Source organism: Falco cherrug, chromosome 11 (assembly GCF_023634085.1).
Source record: "Falco cherrug isolate bFalChe1 chromosome 11, bFalChe1.pri, whole genome shotgun sequence".
NCBI classification, from domain to species: Eukaryota; Metazoa; Chordata; class Aves; order Falconiformes; family Falconidae; genus Falco; species Falco cherrug.
This window is the reverse complement of record NC_073707.1, coordinates 23,353,939-23,372,457: the sequence shown is the minus strand read 5'-3', so window position 1 is coordinate 23,372,457 and position 18,519 is coordinate 23,353,939. Positions and strand designations below refer to the sequence as shown.

The 18,519-nt window shown below is 64.5% G+C and overlaps 2 protein-coding genes across 4 annotated transcripts; one reads left to right on the top strand and one right to left on the bottom strand.

Annotated features, from left to right (window-relative positions):
• Positions 1–255: 255 nt before the first annotated feature.
• Positions 256–7,837, bottom strand: PSMD2 (proteasome 26S subunit ubiquitin receptor, non-ATPase 2). Its single transcript, XM_055723199.1, has 21 exons — positions 7,645–7,837; positions 6,776–6,832; positions 6,224–6,388; positions 5,863–5,984; positions 5,259–5,483; positions 4,996–5,154; positions 4,565–4,709; positions 4,326–4,386; positions 3,888–4,034; positions 3,584–3,690; positions 3,075–3,202; positions 2,900–2,987; positions 2,346–2,508; positions 2,149–2,250; positions 1,917–2,062; positions 1,616–1,699; positions 1,328–1,496; positions 1,134–1,228; positions 836–962; positions 638–756; positions 256–556 (listed from the first exon to the last, which is right to left on the bottom strand). The coding sequence occupies exons 1-21, from the start codon at positions 7,777–7,779 to the stop codon at positions 374–376; spliced, it is 2,727 nt and encodes a 908-aa protein (XP_055579174.1). The 5' UTR covers positions 7,780–7,837; the 3' UTR covers positions 256–373.
• A 1,292-nt stretch (positions 7,838–9,129) lies between these two features.
• On the top strand, positions 9,130–18,512 carry ECE2 (endothelin converting enzyme 2). Of its 3 annotated transcripts, none has more exons than XM_055723201.1 (19): positions 9,130–9,582; positions 11,324–11,410; positions 11,799–11,943; positions 12,151–12,366; positions 12,470–12,594; positions 12,727–12,873; positions 12,952–13,017; positions 13,208–13,396; positions 13,817–13,959; positions 14,090–14,204; positions 14,460–14,570; positions 14,762–14,860; positions 14,954–15,031; positions 15,240–15,343; positions 15,658–15,768; positions 16,098–16,165; positions 16,811–17,001; positions 17,083–17,178; positions 17,292–18,512. In XM_055723201.1, exons 1-19 carry the CDS (start codon positions 9,541–9,543, stop codon positions 17,466–17,468), a joined length of 2,310 nt encoding a protein of 769 aa, XP_055579176.1. In that variant the 5' UTR covers positions 9,130–9,540; the 3' UTR covers positions 17,469–18,512. The 3 variants fall into 3 exon arrangements, with proteins under 3 accessions (XP_055579176.1, XP_055579175.1, XP_055579178.1); XM_055723200.1 differs by having other exon boundaries at positions 11,321–11,410; XM_055723203.1 differs by lacking the exons at positions 17,083–17,178; positions 17,292–18,512 and adding an exon at positions 16,349–16,407 and having other exon boundaries at positions 11,321–11,410; positions 16,811–16,996.
• Positions 18,513–18,519: the final 7 nt, after the last annotated feature.

Sequence of the window (18,519 nt, the reverse complement as noted above, 5' to 3'; positions counted from 1 at the left end):
GCAGCGCCAGGCTCGGGTGGGCACTGGCGCAGAGGCACAGCCTGCCGTGCCTGGGCCACACACCTGGGGGGGCACAGCCGGGCGAGGTGTGGGGAGACCCCCAGGAGTGCAGGAGCACCCATGGCACCCTACAACCTGTGCCCAGCCCCTGCTACTCGGGGTCTGCGCTGTGCCTGTCCTTGCCAGGCAGCAGGTACCCCCGCGGGGATCAGAACCCAGCCCATGCCCCCAGCACAAGGGTACTGCAGCGCTAGAGTCTCCGCACAGTTTATTTCCTGGACTCTCAGTAACAAAACCAAACAAAGTAGGATTTTTTCCCTCCCCTCCCAAACCACCTACCCACCCCACACCCTCCACCCACCCCACCCCCCACTCAAACATCATAGTTGGGGTTCTTGCGTAGAATAACAAATCCCTCCAGGATGGGCGTCACAGGTACGTGCTCCTCTGTGGCCAGCTCTGCCCGCTCCCCATGTGCCAGCAGCACCGGTGTCGTGTGAGTCTGGAAGCCGGTGATGGTTTTAGGCTTGCCCGCCTGGCCCACCACATCCACAGCCTGCGAGAGAGGAGCGAGGTAAATGCCAGGGACACGCAGGGATGCTGGAGCACCCCATCCCTGGCTCTGGCTGCCCCTTACCTGTCCTACCCGAACTGACACGGGCAGAGGTCGCAGCTCCTCGTCAAAGGTAACCAGCATGCGGGGCTGCATGGCAGCAACGAGGCCGTAGAGAACATAATGGGACTTGCCCAGGATAACTGGAGGGGAGACAGGAGTAAAGGGGCTGAGTGACGAGCACCTCATGGGGCAGAGGGGGGCTGAGCCCACCGTACTCACTGTTGCGCACATCCAGGAAGGACACAAGGACGGTCAGCAGCCCGGCCACGGCCACCTGGCTCATGAGCTGGCGATCGCTGTGGTACGGGCACAGGGTGAGTGTCCCCTTGCCCAGGTGGGTCAGGCCCTGGTGTGGCAGAGAAACCAGGTGAGAGAGCAGTGGGGCAACGCCTGGAACCCCCACAGCCCTGCCTAGCAGGAAGGTGACACCCCCAGGACATCCCTCCCCTCCCACACCCAGGGAAGGGACCCCAACCCACCCCTTCCCCACCAGGAGTGGCAAGCGCAGGATCATCACCTGGGCTAACCGCACCATGAAGAGGTTGTTGGGGTCCTTGGCATGGTACTGAGCAAGCTGCCGCAGCATCGCTGCCAGGCGGGCGTTGTTGGTACCTGGGGAAAACACGGTGCAGGCAGAGTAGAGCACACAGCTCAAGTCTCCCACCTTCCCCCCCATACAAACCCCGAACTGTGCTGTCCCCCTAGGCTTACCGCTGCCCACCATGCCCATGGCAAAAATGGAGTTGTAGGAGACCTCAGGGTCAGCATCGTGGGAGAACTTGCTGAGAGTGTCGAGGATGTTGAGCCGGGGGTTGGAGACAGAGATGAGCGCCAGAGCCAGGGGCACAGCACGTCGGAGGGTGGGCTCCCCATACCGCAGCTGTGCAGAGGGGAAGTGGGTGTTACACTCCACTTACCAAGGACAGCGAGGTCTAAAGAGATGCATAGCAACACCCAGATCCTTTCCCGGCTCTGTGCTGTCCCCCCAGCATCACTCACCAGGTGGCCAAACGTGCGCAGGGCCATCTCAGCGCCAATCTCCTCACCCATGGCAATGAGTGCAATCCCCAGCACTGCTACGCCCTGTGGGGACATGGGCACTGAGCACCAGGCAGGGAGCACCCAGCCCAACACTCAAGTTCTTACAGCCCCTGCATCCACCCTGAGCCCAAGGGGACAGAGAGCAGGGAATGCTGCTGGCGACTGTTTTCCTCCAGCTCTGATCCCACAAGGGCCTTAGGGAACCCCCCAAAGCCAGCTCCTGCCCCACGGACACAGGTCCCAGTCCATGTTTCCCCACCTGGTGAGCCCCCATGTCAGCTGAGCTCTCCTTCTTCTCCTTCTCTTTCTTGTCTTTTTTGTCCTTGTCCTCCTCTTTCTCCTTGGAGTCAAAGTGTTCACTGCAGATGTGCAGGAGCTGTTGCACCTTCAGGACATTCCCCGAGCCTTGGGGGAGAGCAGGCGGCCAAGATTAGCACGTGGAGGGCCTGGGACCCGCTCCTGCCTCCCCCACCTCGATCAGCCCAACCCACCCGCGTAGGCGCAGATGTCCACCAGTGTGTTGGCGAAGCTGCGGAATGGCTCCGACACCACCTCCAGCGCTGCCAAGATGGCCTCGATCGCCTCTCCCTTCCCTGCAGAGAAAGGCACAGTGGTTAGAGGACAGCAGAGGAGGGATGCTCCCAGCCTGTCCCCCAACCCGTGAGCCACTGGCACTGCCTAGCCTTACCCAAGTGGTTCAAGCCCAGGCCGAGTGGCAGCCACCGAGCATACGTGTCCTTCAGCTCTGTCTCAGATTTCTCCATGATGGTCTGGAGGATGGTTGAGGTGACGTCCCCATTGCAGGAGCCCACCGATATCATTCCACAAGCCAGGGCAGTCACACCAGCCACCTGGTGAAGGAAGGAAGAAGACATGTCGTACATGGGGACAGCGCAGAGGGAGCTGGCTCAGAGCTTGGAGCCAGGTCTGAACAGTCTGACAGCTGCCCAGCCCGAAAGAGCACTGGGTACCCTTGGTCCTCACTTTGTGCAAAAAATTTGGGCTTACTGGGAGATCTGATGGCCTCCTAGCCTCCCATGTCTGCTGCAATCCCATCATGGGAGCAGCTCAGATGGGGAAAATAGGGTCCTGCTCTTCTGGCACAGCACAGCACCAAGCAGGGACACATAGCCTTGCTCTTGGAGCCCAAACACACTGCAGGCCAGCCCCTGCATTCCCAGGAGCTGCTGGAGACCAGGCATGGAAGCAGGAACCCCAGGCAAATTCTGCCTTGTTCCCTACCTCCATGCTGGACTTGGAGTCTCCCATCACAGGTAGCAGCAAAGTCAGGACGTCCTCACGGTTGGAGCCTGCGTAGGCCAGCCCCAGCCTGCGGAGAGTCCAGAGGAGCGTGAGGGGGTGGCTGTGCCACCCTGTGCAGCACAGGAAGGCTGGGGCTTACCAAAAAAGCCCTTACCCAAAAATGGCTCCGATCCTCATGGTGTTGCTGTTGTGGAGGACGTAGTCAGACAGGAGGGCCAGGGCAGGGTCACACTCGTTCCTCACCCCTGAGTTGACAATGCCACAGGCCAAGAGGGCTCCGGACTGCAAGGCAGAAGCACCCATCATGCGCTGGCCAGCAACACACAAAGCTCCCTGCCAGCCAGTGACTAATGCCATACCACCATTACGTCCACTCCCTGGGATGGGCAAGTTGGTACTAAGCGAGCAATGTCACTCTGGATCCAGCTGAGCAGTCCAAAGTTCATAGCTCTGTGACCAGGGGACCCCAAAGGTGCCTCAGGCAGTCCCCAAGAGCCCCCCACCCTGCTGTGAGCTGCTCAAAAACCTGGGACACAGGGCATCAGACCTCTCTCCGGACAGGAGCTGAGCCACACAGCAGACCAAGGCAAAGTCAACTGTCACCCCCCGCCAGCCAGTGCCCCACACAGCCACAGAGCCCGCACTGGGATCAGTGCCACCGACCTTGATGTAATCCTCTGAGGAGTACAGGTACTTGTCAATCTGCGTGAGCCCCCCATCCACGTCCCACAGCAGTATTGTGCCCAGCGAGGCTGCGGCACTCAGCATCCCTGCAGTTCCAGGGGAGAAGAGTCCACATCAGCCCTGAATCAATGTGTCCTGCCTGGGGCTTGTGGCAGCCAGGGACACAGAGCAGCCCAGCGGCAGCCACGCTGTGCAGCCCCCCTTTCAGCAGGTCCCCAAAAGGGAGAAGGTAGCAACCCCAAGCCTCAGGGCACCTCCAGCCCTGCCCACCCAGCTCCCTCACCGTGGTCCTTGTTCTTGTACAACCATTTATTGCCATCATCTGTCAGCAGCTTGTCCTGTCCGAATGCAGCATTCACGAAGCCGTTCACAAAGGAGGAGGCCAAATTCATCCGGGCTGAATCCACTTGGGAACCGCTCCCCCCAAACCCTGGGGAATGATGTCAGGGTGAGCCAGTGACAAGAGAAACCCTGCCAGCCCTCCACCGCACAGCCATCCCACGCCATGGGGGGACAAGGACCTGTCCCACCCACCAGCAGGAAGGAGAAGCTCAAATCCACGGCAGGCAGCTGGGTCTGCTCCACAGCAGGTCAGGGACTGTGGGCAGGCCACCTGCCCACCTCGGGGTACACAGCTGACTGCACCGGCCCGCAGGTTGCGTTGCAGCCCCAGTAACTCCCCACAGGCAGGGACAATAGAGGCCACAGCAGAAGCCCTTACGGTTATTTTCCAGGTGGGTTTTGTAAATATCGTCTGGCACTTTGGGCTCCATGATGTCCAGCTGCAGAGATGAGGGAAAAGGGGGTTACCTCCCAGCCAGCACACCCCAGGGCAGCTGCCTGGGGCAATGGCACCTCTCCAGGAGGTGCCTGGCCAAGCTCATAGGGGTGAAAGATCTCTTCCCAGACCTTGTGCAGAGCCTGGCAGCCCAGGGCTCTTTTCCCAGCTGGGACACTCACCTCTCTGGCCAAAGCCAGGAAGTTGCTGTTGAGCTGGACGTTGGACATGATCTCAGTCAGGTCCTCGTACTCCTCCACATCCTCATTCAGCTCCAGGAAGACCCCGTGGCGGCCCAGCATAAAGGCCATCTGCTTCTGGACAACTCTGCACATAGGGGAGAGGTTTCACGAGTGCCCAGACCCCAGCAAGCCCCAGCACATATACATCTTCACCAAACGGTGAGCCAACTTGCCCTGTTCTAGAGGCACACAAGAGCAGTCCAGACACAACCTGCTCTGGCCCATCTTGATTTCAAGGACAAAAGCCTCAGTCCAAAGCCCCAGACAACTCCAGTGGTGGCAGGATCCAACCCAACTCTGCCCAGACAGGGAGCCATGCCCCACCACGATGTGCAAAGACCCCAGAGGGTGGGCAACAAGTCTCTGCTTACACATCTTTGCAGGAAGTGAAGATGTCCTCCACCAGCTCCACGTCATTGAGCATTAGAGCCAGGCGCAAGGCTTCAGGGTAGCGGCTAAACTTGCGGAAGATGCCCAGGGCACAGCGCAGGAGAGCAGAGTTCTCAGGCTCTGGGACATAGCTTACACAGCTTCGAGGAGGAGACAGACACAAGGGTGATGACAATGCCAGGCAACCTCGGTCCAGCAGGGACCATGCCCCCCTCCAGCGCCTCAGCCTGCCAAGCCCCCTCACCTGGTCAGGTAGAGGCACACTTTGGAGTAGGCATTGTCATCAATGTACTTCTCCAGCATGTCCATCTGCTCAATCTCCATGAGCAGGTCACAGGCCTCGTGCTCTGCGTTGTGGGCCATGTTGTAGGGAACGATCTCCTTAACCAGGGTGAGGAGCGTGTCCCTCTGAGCCTTGTCAGCCTCATCAATCTCCTGCCACTCCTTGGCCACCTCCCCTGCCAAGTGCCTGTGGGGACAAAGGGACATGACTGCCACAGAAGCCAGGTGCACCCAGCCCAAAGGATAGGGAGAAGCTGCTGCCAGTTGGCTGGGGCTGCGTGTTGTTTACAGAGGGTGCACATTCCTGCAAGAGCTTATGGGGGACAAGCTCAGAGGAGGAACAGGGTTAACAGCAGAGATTACAGAGGCCATAGCAGCAAGATCTCTGTAGCTAGCAAATCACTGTGGATAGAGGATGAGGTGACACACGTGCAGGCATGAGAGGGACAGCTGAACACAATCCCAGCAAGTCAGGACACCTCCCAAACAGGCCAGTGTGAAAGTGCCCAAGGAAATCCCCCTGAGCCCTTGTCCTTCCCCAAGCCCTGCTCCCCACTCAGGCTTACCTGACATATTCATGCCCCCAAGATGCCAGCTCCTCCTGGGAGCCCACCAGCCGGTACTTCAGACACTCACGCTCCCCGCTCATGGTCATGGCCAGAACAGAAATGATGTCTGCAGCAAAGCGCTGGGGAAAAAATGCAGAGATCCAGACACATGGAAACAGGGGTAGCCAAGGACACAACACCCTCCCTGCATCCACAAGCCATCATCACAGGCAGCAAAGGCACAACCCTGGCAAGTTTTAACCCACCAAAGAAAATCACAGAGGCTGATGTTAGACCGCAGGGTCCAGAGGACTCAGCGGTCACCTGCCCCAGCACTGTCCCTCCAGCCACATGGGATGGTGGGGCCAAGAGCCTTTACCTTGTTCTCTCCTGGAGCCATGTTCTCATAGATCTCCTTCAATTTGCCATAATGGGGCCGTAGGAACTTGAGCGGTTTGGGAACAGAGGTCATGGAGGTGGTAGAAGAGCGGATCTGCCTCCGCAGCTCCTCCAGGGCTGGGCGGTAGAGGGATGTATCTTTCTCCTGCAGAGGCAAGCTGCCTGTCAGAGAGCAGAGGGCTGGTTCTTGCACCACCACCCTGCCAGCCCTCCCCAAACACAGCCATGGCTCTGAGCAGAGCAGCCCCTCCCCTCAGGGCTGCCTTCTTCAGCCCAGGCACTGGAGAGGGAGGGCACAGTGGGGCAGAAAGCCACCCACACAAGGGGGAGGAAGAGGTCCCTTGGGCACGGGTCAGACAGGCAGCAATGCTGGGGGACAGAGCACAGCAGACAAGTGGTGGCCCTGCTCAAGATGAAACTCCCCCACCACCACTGCACAAGGAACAACCATAAGCAAGGGACAGACAGACTCAAGTCCTGGCCAGGGCTCCTGGCTCCACAGCTCCTTGCTGAAAGCATGCCACAGACTTACCCCCAGGCGCTCCACCAGCATCTCCAGCTCATCCTGCAGCTGTTTGTCCTCCTCAGACTGCCAAAATGCACAGGAGAAAGCAGAGTTAAGGGTGCCAAGCACAGACGCTCCTAATGAGATGGGGGAAGATGGTGGGGGGTGTCACACCAAGCAACACAAGGATCTGGACACAGCAAGACCCTCCCCGCCCAGGGCACCATCCTGCCCCAATGCTGCCGGGGGGGTCAACGCTCCTGTTACAGGGGATATACCCCCCCAGAGACCGCCCTTCCCTGGTGGCGAGAAGTGCCTCCATTACCCCGGGCTGTATGGAAACAGCTCCATGGAGAGGGGCACAGGAGGGGGTGTGTGTGTGTGTGTGTGTGTGTGCAACCTCAATGACAGCAGCCCCCCTACCCAGCAGCAGCTCCCCACATCCCGAGGGGACCCCCAGTGCCAAGGCCAACCCTGTGCCGGGTAAAGGGGGGACCCCTGCACAGTCCCCGCCGTCACACATGTGCCCCAATTACATCATGGGTCCCCTCACTCCACTCCAGCAGCAGCCGCCGGAGCCCCCTGCCCCACGGCACACACACAGCTCTCCCCCCCAGGGCGGGGAGCCTTCAGCTGCGTCACGCGGGCACCCCCAAGACGTCACTGCCCCCTCGGGAGGGAGCCCCTCGCCTCAGTGACGTCACTGCCCCCTCCGGAGAGAGCCCCTCGCGCCCGGTGACGTCACACGGCCTCGCCGGAGGGAGCCCGGTGACGCTGCAGGCGCCCCCGGAGGGGTGCCGGCCGCCCCGTGACGTGGGATGACGTCCCGCCCCGCCGCTGACGCGATCCCGGCCGGGCCGTGACTCAGCTGCGGCCCGCGGCGCGGCGGCGCTCACCAGCTCCTGCTCCTTCTCGGGCCCCGCGGGCGGCTCCCGGCGGTCCCGGCCCCAGGGCGGCGTGGGCTTCTCGTCGCCGCCGGACCCGGGACCGCCCTGCACCCGACTCTGCCCGCCGCCGCCGCCCGCGTCCATGGCCGCTCCGCCGCGAACTCGCCGCTGTGCGCCTGCGCGCCGCACCCGCCCACCGCCAATCGCCGCCCGGCGCCGCCGTGACGACCCCGCCGCGCGCCGGAGGCGGGGGCGGGGCCGGGGGCGGGGCCGGGGGCGGGGCTGGGGGCGGGGGCGGGGGCGGGGTAGGGGGCGGGGCGGCCCCACGTGCCGCGGCGCTGCGCAGCGCTGGGCGGTGGCACCGGCACCGGCACCGGCAGCGGCCCGGCCCGGCCCGGCACTGCCGGGGAGCGCAACCAGCCGGGGACGGGGGCGTGGACCCGGGGCTCCACCACCCTGGCACCAGGCGCCGGTGCCACCCCAGCCGGGCAAGTTAAGTGGCATTGCCCGGGACTGGCAGGGGCCACGACGCGCCACGGGCACCCGTGGGCACATGCACGCACCCACACACACACACCCCCCCACACACACCCCTCCTGCACACACGTGGCGCCCTGTGCCCCAGGCAGCGGCTTGGGCAGGTGGCACTGCCTCGGCCAGCCCCACCGGGCAACTTCCCCTCCCCTCGGGCAGCACCCAGACTGCCCTCCCTGGGGAGTCCCGGGCAGAGGTGGAGGTGCCAGCCGTCCCCCCACGGAGGGTTTTCGAGGCACCGCTGCTGCGCACACCCGGGCACCCACACGGCCACCCTGTGCCCTGCGCCCCCAGGGTACCTGCACCCAGACATCCTCACAGGCCACTGCTCCCCTGGCAGCACCCCAGGCCCCGAGTGGGTGACCTGCGGTGACACCCTGTCCTGGGCAGGTGGTGTGGCAGGGCTGGGAGGTGCTGAGGCAGGGTGTGAGGCTGTGCCGCAGCCTGCCCCTCGTTCACCCCATGGCGGTGACCATGGCTGTGCACACCTGGGCACATGCAGCAGTGTCACACTGTGTGTGGTAGCACGGGCCTGCGGGTGACCTCGAGGTGCCTTGGGGTACCACAGTGGTGTGTCACGGAGTGGGTGTGGGTGTGCACCCACCCGGGTGTGCACTGCTGCACTGGGGGATGTGCCCGGGTGCCAGAGCAGAGCGTGTTGCTGTGGCTCTGCACTGTCACCACCCGGTTGCCGGTCCTGTGTGGTGCTGGTGGCCCCCTGGGTGTTGAAGCCCAGTGTCGGCACGTGTGTCATTATGCCGCTGCCCGCTGCAGGAACCTGGGTGTGAGCCCAGGTGCTGCTCCCCGTGCCAGCCGGTGCCAGTGCACCTCCCTCACTGGTGAGGGTGCCAGTGCTGTTGTGGCTCCCGTATGGGTACCAGTGGGGTTTCGGTGCTGGTGCCAGTGCCAGTGCAGGTGAGGCTCCCGTGCAGGTGCCGGTGCAGCTGGCGGTGCCGGTGAGGCTCCTGTACGGGTGCCGGTGAGGCTGGTGGTGCCGGTGAGGCTCCGGTGCGGGTACCGGTGCAGGGCTCCTCCCGTGCGCACGGCGGTCACCTTGGCGGCGGGGCCGGGCCGGGTGGAGCGGAGCGGAGCCGTGCGATCGGGCTGGGCACCAGTGCCCCCACTCCAGCCCCTCCCGGGGCGCCGGTCCCAGCCGCCCGGTGTCCGCGGGCCGCGCCCCGCCGGTCCCAGCCCCCGCGGGTCCGTCCCTCCGGCGCGGCCCCGGCCCTGCCCGGTCCTGGTCCCGGTCGTGGCGGCGGCGCGGCGGCCGGTGCGGGCCATGGCGGCGGCGGAGGCAGGCGGCGCTGCGGCGGCGGCGGGGGCCCGGCGCGGCCCGGGCGGGGAGCGGAGCTAGGCGGGAGGCGGCCCGGGATGGCCAGGATGAACGTGGCCCTCCAGGAGCTCGGACACGCCGTGAGTGCCCGGGGCAGCGGCGCGGGCCGGGCCGGGGGTGGCGGCGGGGCAGGGCGGGGGCGACGGGCGGGTAGTGGGGCAGGAGCTGGGGGGACGAAGGGCACCGGGTCGGGGGGCAGAGGGGGCGGCTCGGCGGGGCAGGAGGGGGCCGGGGCGGAGGAGACCCTGGGGATTGGAGGACTCAAGGGGCTGGAACGGCTGGGGGAGCTGCGGGAGGAAGGGCTGGAACGGCTGGGGGGGTCCGGGGAGCGAGAGCCTGGGGGATGCAGGGGCTGCGTGGGGCTGGGGGAACTGAGTGGCTGGAGGGTCCCTGTTCCCCACGGTGCAGTGAAGAAGGAGGAGGAAGAACCCCCAGAATCCCTGCCTGGGTCTGGGGAGAGGGAGCTGGCGTGGCTCAGAGACGGCCCCACACACCCTGCTATGCTGAGGCATGAAGCCCACCCGGGGTACATTGATGCTGCTTGTACGGTGCCCCCCCCCAGGCAGCACCCCTGGAGGGAGCAGGGGGCCCTGTCCCCTTGGGTCTCAGCCCCATGGAGGGGGCAGGAGACCCAGGACCAGGTCCTTCTCCTGCTTCAAGGGTGACAGGAGGTGCTGTGTAGGGGGTACTGCTGGCTGATGCCCAGGAGGAGGAGGACCACCTGGGAGGGAAGAGGAGCATGTCGGGGTGCCAGGGCAGTGGGGGTGCCTGGCTCCCACAGGGTGATGAGCCATCCTTCTTAATGCCAGTGGTGCCTGGGAAGCCTCCCTGGTGTGGGGCTCCTACAAGCTGTCGATCCCAGCCTCACCCCTCCCAGTGTGGCAGCCCTTGGCAAAGCCCCCTCCCTGCTCTGTTGGAGTGCCACCGGGCAGAGCTGGGCACGGGCACCTGCTCTGCTTCATTCCCTGCCCATCATCCATCCTTCCCACCCCAGCTTCTTCCTGGCCCCCAGCACCAGCCCTGCAGGCAGCCCTGGGGCATCCACCTCACTGGAGAGTGAGCTGCAACACACCCAAAGCGTTAACTCTGAAGCCTAAGGATGGCTCACAAGCAGCAGCATTGCTCATTGTCGTCCACCAAAGCCTCTAGCTTTTTCTTCTTGCTCATCCCCCCCTCCAAAGCTGCTGGCTCAGCTCCACCACCTCCCTCTTGGCTGAGTCCTTGGCAGCCCTCACGGCTGGGTCGGTGCAAGCAGCCCCTGCCGGGCTGCCTTGCAAGGCCAGGAGTAAAGGAGACCCGGCCCTGCTGGTTGGCACCCCTATAGTGCCCCCTCTTCCCCCCCCCCCCACAGGCTCAGCCCTGCACCCCATCACCCCCGGGGCCAGGATGGGGTGGGAGGTGCTTCCAGATGTTTCAGACCGGTGCACATCTGCATAGAAAGTTCCAGGCGGGGGAGGAGGGGCAAGGCAGCAGCACTAGGCAACGGCTGCCTGGCAACGGGGACCACATCTCCGTGGCGATGTGGCACCTGTCGGCAGGGCTGATGCCACAGCTGCCATGGCGACACGGAGGGATGCTCCAGCGCGAGCCCCCGAGCCACCCCCCCACCCCCCCCAGCAGCTCTCCCTGTGCTCCCTGGTGCCACCCGGGGCTGAGGACAACCTCTGGGGAGGGGCCCAGGCACACCTAGGGGGGTCAGGGGCTGCCCCCCCTGTACCTGCTGAGCTGGCACCGGCCCTTGCCGTAAGAGCCAGAGGGGGTGGCAGGTCAAGGGGCAGCCCCCCTCATGCCCCTGTCCCAGCCCACTCCCTCCCTCAGCAGATGCCCAACTACAAGCGTGCCACACTGCAGGACGATGAGGGGGCAGAGCCGGCAGGGGATGGCAGCACCTCTCCCGACAGCGTGGAGGTGAGGTCTGCCTGGCCCCTCCATCTTTCCCCTCTCCATCCTCCCTGGGACCCCTCCTCACCCTCAGCCAGAGCCTGCCTGCAGCCGGGTGGGCAGCAGGAGCAGGGCGAGGAGCCAAGCCAGCCTTGGCTGTCCCCAGGGACGTGCTGGGAGGCAGCCAAAATGCGGCAGAGTGTGCCTGGACCATTGTCCTTCCTTGCAGCTGGGGGGGCTGCCAGCACCCACCACCGGCTTGCTGGGGCTGGTGCCCTGGGTCCCACAGATGGATGCCCTGGTCCCCACCTCATCACGCAGCCGAGTCAGGCACTGGGGAGTGATAGGGGAGGGAAGGGGGAGCGGCGCAGTTTGATCCCCCCGTGGTGCGATGGCAGGTCCTGCTCCTGCCCAGGTGGGGTTTCGGAAGGGGCCGGGGCCACTGCTGAGCCGCCTGGCCTCGCGCAGCCAGCTGGAGCTGGTGCTCTGTGCCGTCACCGTCTCCCTGGCCCTGCTGCTCAGCGTTGCTGTCATCGCCCTGGCCATCCAGTACCACAGAGGTAGGGAGGAGCCCTGCGGCCCTGCTGGGGCAGCTGTGGTGTCCCCACACCCGGGGGGCACATGGCAGGATGGAGGGGGACGGGTCAGCCTGGGGCTCCTGCTCCAGGTGCTCTGCCCACCCCAGAGTGCAGGCAAGGCTCAGCCCCGCTCCGTGCCTCAGTTTCCCCTGGCACACGCAACAGCCCCGGGCATGCCTTCCCTGCCAGATCCCTCTCACAGCACGTGCCTGACGGACGCCTGTGTCCGGGTTGCCAGCAAGATCCTGGAGGCCCTGGATGCAGAGACAGACCCCTGCCAAGACTTCTACCAGTACTCGTGTGGGGGCTGGATCAAGCGGAACCCACTGCCCAATGGGCGCTCCAAGTGGAGCACCTTCAACAGCATCTGGGACCAGAACCAGGCCATCATGAAGCATCTCCTAGGTGGGCGCTGGGGGGGGCGGTCACAGCCACCAGCTGGGGTGACCTCTAGGCACGGTCGGGCAGAGCTCTGGTGCCCCTGGGGCTGACCCGCAGCCTCCTGCAGAGAACGCCACCTTCAACTCCAGCAGCGAGGCGGAGCGGAAGACGCAGAGGTACTACCTGTCCTGCCTCAAGGAGCAGAGGATAGAGGAGCTGGGCTCCCAGCCCCTCATGGAGCTCATCGACAAGGTGGGCGGCCATTCCCATGTGAGCTGAGCTGGCGGGGTTCAGCCTGGCACGTCCCCCATGTAACTGGGGAGGGAGCAGCCCTTGGGGGTGGACCCCATCCCTCCATGAGGTGCCAGGTCCATCTGCCGGCAGATTGGGGGGTGGAACATCACTGGCTCCTGGAACCAGACCAGCTTCATGGAGGTGCTCAAGATGGTGTCAGGCACATACCGGGCGACTCCCTTCTTCACAGTGTACGTGGGTGCGGACTCCAAGAGCTCCAACAGCAACATCATCCAGGTGTGCACCTTGGCACTGAGGGGCAACGGGCACTGGGGGGGGCACTGGGCTGCCCATGCTGCCCCTCTCTCCCTCCAGGTGGACCAGTCGGGGCTTTTCCTCCCATCCCGGGATTACTACCTGAACAAGACCGCCAACGAGAGGGTGAGGCTGGGCACCAGGCATGCTGCTGGCAATGATCAGAGGAACGCCACAGCAATGGCGTGCGAGCAGTGCTGGGGCAAACCTGTCACCTGCACCCTGCCCATTGGGTGGCACAGGGGCCAGGCAGCAGCTGGAACCCCCTAGGGATGAGCTGCGGCCAGCGCTGAGGCAGAGCTTGGTGTCCCACCAGGTCCTGGCAGCATACCTGGACTACATGGTAGAGCTGGGCACACTGCTGGGGGGAGCCCCGGAGCCCACCCGCCTACAGATGCAGCAAGTGCTGGACTTCGAAACCCAGTTGGCCAACATCACCGTGCCCCAGGCTGAGCGGCGGGACGACGAGAAGATCTACCACAAGATGAGCATCACCGAGCTGCAGGTAGGCACAGCCTGGGGAAAACCCCTCTGCAAGGGGAGGTTGTGCAGAGGGACACCGAGGGGTGGGTGCCCACTGCTGTCATCATCCATTCCCCCCAGACACCCCAAGCAGTCCTGTCCATTCTGGGATATGCACTGGGTGCTGGAGTGAGGTGCTCATCCCCTGGGTCATTAGGATTTGGGGGGAGCTGCCACCCTGCATGGAGGTGTGTCTTGGGATCCCCTCCTTGTCCGGCAGCATTGAGGGCAGTGGGGAGCCACAGGAGGGGTGTTTGGGGGCAGAGAAAGGATCTGGGGTGGTGATGGACTTTGGGACCTTCTGGGGGAGCACAACCCCTGCCCTGAGGGATCCCCCCGTGCTGAGTAGGACAGGACAGAGCCGTGCAAGCACCCGAGTGCTGCATCCCCATGTTCCCTCCAGGCCCTCGCCCCCGCCATCGACTGGCTGGATTACCTGTCCTATGCCCTGGCCCCACTGGAGCTGGCGGACACTGAGCCTGTGGTGGTGTACGGGGACACCTATCTCCAGCAGGTCTCCGACCTCATCAATGGCACCGACAGGAGGTGAGGCTCCTGTGAGCCCCCAGTCATGCCCTGTTTGGGGCTGCCCTCATGACGGGGACACACCAGTGGCTTGGGAGCTGGGGCATCCCCATGGATCGTGGTGAGCCGTGGTGTCTCTCTGCCCCTGCAGCATCCTGAACAACTACCTGATCTGGAACCTGGTGCAGAAGACAGCCTCCAGCCTGGACCAGCGCTTCGAGACGGCCCAGGAGAGACTGCTGGAGACACTCTACGGCACCAGAAAGGTAATGTGGGGGCCCTGGGACCAGCCCCCTCTTCCCCCAGCCTGGAAGCAGCCAGGACCACCTTTGCCCTTGGGATGCCCTTGGGATGCTGAGCCCTGGATGCTGCAGAGGGAACCCAGGGATCATCTTTTGGGATGAGGGTTTAGCTTTTGAGCATCTCCCCCCTGGGGAGGGGGCAGAGCCAGGCTGAGTGAAGGAGGGGGATCAGGGGAGGGAGCTGGGGGTCTCACAGACCCCCCCATCTCATTCCCACAGTCCTGCACGCCCCGCTGGCAAACCTGCATCTCCAACACAGATGACACACTGGGCTTTGCCCTGGGCTCCCTCTTCGTCAAAGCCACCTTCGACCGGGACAGCAAGGCCATTGTGAGGATACTTCTGTCCCCGTGCCCTCCCCATCACTGTCTGTGGGAACCCCCCTTCCCACCCCCAACCCCCAGGGCTGGAAGGCGGGGAGCCAGGAAGTGGGACCCCCAGCTCCGGGGAGGTCACATCCTGCCCACCTGGTCCATGCCTGAGGGGCTGTGGCGGGGGGGTGGGCTTTATTCCCTCCCCAGGCTGAGGAGATGATCAGCGAGATCCGGGCAGCCTTTGAGGTGTCCCTGGACCAACTGGACTGGATGGATGAGAAGACCAGGCAGGCTGCAAAGGAGAAGGTGACCCCAGAGAGGGCAGTGGGTGGGAGACCTCCCCCTGTCCCAGTAAGACTCTCCAACCCCATCTCACTGCTGGGGCCTCTCCCCATGCAGGCGGATGCCATCTATGACATGATCGGCTTCCCTGATTTCATTCTGGACAACAAGGAGCTGGACGATGTCTATGATGGGGTAGGGGGGCACCCGGCTCATGAGAAGGGGGTCTGGTCCCTGCTCATGCCAAGCCCTGGGGGCCCTCATGGTGGGGTGATGTCCCTCTTTGAGGGACCCATTTGGGATGGGGCATTAAGAGGAGCCACCCCAGCACTGAGCACATCCTAACCAGGGTTGGGGGAACCACCCCTGTGGACCCCTCCTCATCCCTCCTCTTCCTCACCAGTATGAGGTCTCGGAGGACTCCTTCTTCCAGAACATGCTCAACTTCTACAACTTCTCTGCCAAAGTGATGGCCGACCAGCTCCGGAAACCTCCCAACCGTGACCAGTAAGGGGGAGGGTGTGGGAGGGCAGGGGATGTGACACTGGCATGCTGTCACAGCACCATCCCCAGCATGGCCTGGGTGGCTCTGGTTCACTGGAAGGTCCTCCTCATGGGGTGGCACAGCACTGTAGGTCACCCATGGTGGCTCTGGCTTGTACCCCGGACAGGGTCCCTTGGTCATGGGGAGGAGGCAAAAGTGCCAGTCCCAGGCAGGGCAGCACAGGGGACCATGGTGGGAGACAGCACAGGAGGGTGCTGGGGTTGGGGGGAGAGGGGACACATCCCTGCCTGTCCCCTGTCCCACCTCCCTGCCCCAGGTGGAGCATGACCCCGCAGACTGTCAATGCCTACTACCTCCCCACCAAGAATGGGATCGTCTTCCCTGCTGGCATCCTGCAGGCTCCCTTCTACGCCCGCAACCACCCCAAGTGAGCCTGGCATGGGGATAGGGGGCAATCTTCTAGGGGTGGGGGGGCACGGGCTGGATCAGGGCCAGCACCCCACAGAGCCCTCTACAATCGTGAAGCAAAGCCCTGCGGGGCTTCGTGGTCCCTCAAGGCTTTACAACCTGCAGCCAAGACAGCCTGCAAAGTCCCTGTGGGGCCACCAGTGTTCCTGGCAGGACTCACTGCCAGCTGGGTGCCAACTGGAGCAGTCTTGCCAGGTGCCCAGACACAGATGGGGTGCCTGGGCCATGGGCAGGCTGCAACGCTACCACCCTGCTGCACTTACCTGTTTCTCTCCCGTGGCCCCACAGAGCCCTTAATTTCGGTGGGATCGGCGTGGTGATGGGGCATGAGCTGACCCATGCGTTTGATGACCAAGGTGAGAGCCCATAGGCAGCGCTGGCCCCGATCCCCACCACCTTCCTGTCCCCTTCCAGCCCCCTGCCCTCAGCGTGGGGAGGGGGTGCCACGGGCACACAGGGGTCCCGCTTTGCCATTCATTGCATCATGCGTGCTCGTGCTCCCCTGGCCACCCCCACCTTCTATCGTCCTGTCTCCCCAGGTGGCACCTGCCGATACCTCCCCTCGGCTTCTCTGTGCAGCTTTCGCTCCATCTGCTTGGTGAGAACACGGTGTCTGCAGCCCCGGCCCCCTCCTCATCCTCCTCCCTGTGGGGTGCAGAGCGGGTCCCTCTTGCATCCACTCTGCTTTGCGCCTTCACTGCAGTCCTGGAGCTGAGATGGGGTCAATGGGGGAATATGGCATGACAAATCCATCTTGGGACAGTGGGGATGCAGCAGGGGATGGCTGGGGACCCAAGCGCATAGCTGAGTCCCAGCCAGAGCCTGCCCAGAGCAGGGGCTAGGGGGCATCATCTTCCCTGGGCATGGACCCAAGGTGCCAGGTTCCCGGTGTCCCCTGGGGTTGTCCACACTGCACCCCACCCTGCTTTGGGACCCCCTGCAGCGGGGGCTCTGTAGAGGACCGGTGTCCCCCGGTCCCATCGCACGGCTCGGTCCCACAGGGCGGGAGTATGACAAGGAAGGCAACCTGCGGCCATGGTGGCAGAACTCCTCCCTGGAGGCCTTCAAGAACCGGACGGCATGCATGATGGAGCAGTACGGCCGCTACACTGTCCACCATGAGAAGGTCAATGGCCGGCAGACGCTGGGCGAGAACATCGCTGACAATGGCGGGCTGAAGGCAGCCTACAATGTGAGTGCCACTGTCTTGAGGGGACATGGACCCCTGTGCCTGTCTGTCCCTCTCTGGGACTTCAGAGTGCCTCTCCCGCAGGCATACAAATCCTGGCTGCAGAAAAACGGGGAGGAGAAGCGCCTGCCAGCCCTGGGGCTCACCAACCACCAGCTCTTCTTCGTGGGCTTTGCGCAGGTATGGTGGGTTCACCATCCCTCCCCTGGCCCCTCGGAGACACCCCACATCCCCCTATCCTGCCTGGGGGGGAAGCTCTGCCTCTGTCCCTGAGGCTGCTCCCGCTCCATCAGGTGTGGTGCTCTGTCCGGACGCCTGAGAGCTCCCATGAAGGGCTGGTGACCGACCCCCACAGCCCCGACAAGTATCGTGTCATCGGCACCCTCAGCAACTCCCAGGACTTTGTCGAACATTTTGGCTGCCCCCTGGGCTCCCCCATGAACCCCGGCAAGCACTGTGAGGTCTGGTAGGGACGGGGAGGGTGCTGGGGACAACGGGGATGATGCTCTGCTGTGCCCCGCCCCCCAGCCCTCACCGGCTGCCGGAGCTGGCCCACGGGCAGAGCGGGGCCACCCTCTGGGTCCCCCTCCGTCGTGGTCCCCCCCTGTGCACACACTGCACACTTCCTCGCCCCACCACTGCCCCTCTCCCCAGCACAATTGGCCCCACAGCGGGCACCCACCGCAGCCCCCATCCACAGCCTGGGGCCGGGCACGGCTGGCAGAGAAGCCGTAGCACCCCCAAAACGCAGCTCTGCCCCCCAGCCCTGATGTCCTAGAGACGGGCACAGCCCAGTCCCCGGAGCGCTGTGTCCACCCCTGGGGCGGGCAGGTCCGAGTGGTCCCAGGGAGAGCACTAGAGCCGAGCCCTCCGGCCCCCCAGAGATGGAGGCTGGGGGCTACCGGGCTCTTCTCCGCCCTTGCCCCCCCACCGATCCGGCTTGGCTTCCCCATCCACCTCTGCTGGGAGCAGCGGGCGGCAGCGGGGGCTCTGGTGCCTTCAGCTGTGGGTGGCTGTCGCTAAATTTATTTAACAAATAAAAGCAGTTTCCACTTACTCCGGGAGCTGCGGGTCCTTCACGCTGTCGGGGTGGGGGAGATGGGATCTGGAGCAGAGGCCGAGTCAGAACCCGGGGGACATGGGGGACACGGGGCACCCCAAGGGGGGGGGGGGGGGGCAGCCACCGGGGGAGGCCGTGCTGCCGGCTGCGGGGTGCGGGGGGGCACCGGGGGCGGCTGCGGGCAGGCAGGAGCCGGGCCGGGGCAGGCCCAGGGCCACGGCCCAGCCCCAGCGCGGCGGGGTGCCCCCGGTGCAAAGGCCAGCCGAGGGGTCCCACCGCCCCCCCCCAGGCAGGGATGACAGCGCGGGTGACCCCATCCTGCCCCGGGGCCAGGCCGCGGGCGAGCCCCCGCTGCGGAGCGCCTGGGACCTGCCCGGTCCCGCAGCCCTGCACCCCGCCGTTGAACCGGGACCCGCCAGCCCGGGGGGGCTCGGCCACGGGGGGGGGGAAGGGGCGGAGGT

What these genes read in the sequence shown, in the direction of transcription:
- PSMD2 (XM_055723199.1), bottom strand. Translation starts at nt 7,779, where the DNA reads ATGGACGCGGGCGGCGGCGGCGGGCAGAGTCGGGTGCAGGGCGGTCCC. An exon ending in CCTGGGCTTGAACCACTTGG is followed by an intron (nt 2,251 to 2,345) that starts GTAAGGCTAGGC and finishes CTTTCTCTGCAG; the next exon opens with GGAAGGGAGAGGCGATCGAG. An exon ending in GGACATCTGCGCCTACGCGG is followed by an intron (nt 2,063 to 2,148) that starts GTGGGTTGGGCT and finishes CTCTCCCCCAAG; the next exon opens with GCTCGGGGAATGTCCTGAAG.
- ECE2 (XM_055723200.1), top strand. Translation starts at nt 9,541, where the DNA reads ATGGCCAGGATGAACGTGGCCCTCCAGGAGCTCGGACACGCC. An exon ending in CCTCTCCCGACAGCGTGGAG is followed by an intron (nt 11,411 to 11,798) that starts GTGAGGTCTGCC and finishes GCTCCTGCCCAG; the next exon opens with GTGGGGTTTCGGAAGGGGCC. An exon ending in TACGCCCGCAACCACCCCAA is followed by an intron (nt 15,769 to 16,097) that starts GTGAGCCTGGCA and finishes GTGGCCCCACAG; the next exon opens with AGCCCTTAATTTCGGTGGGA.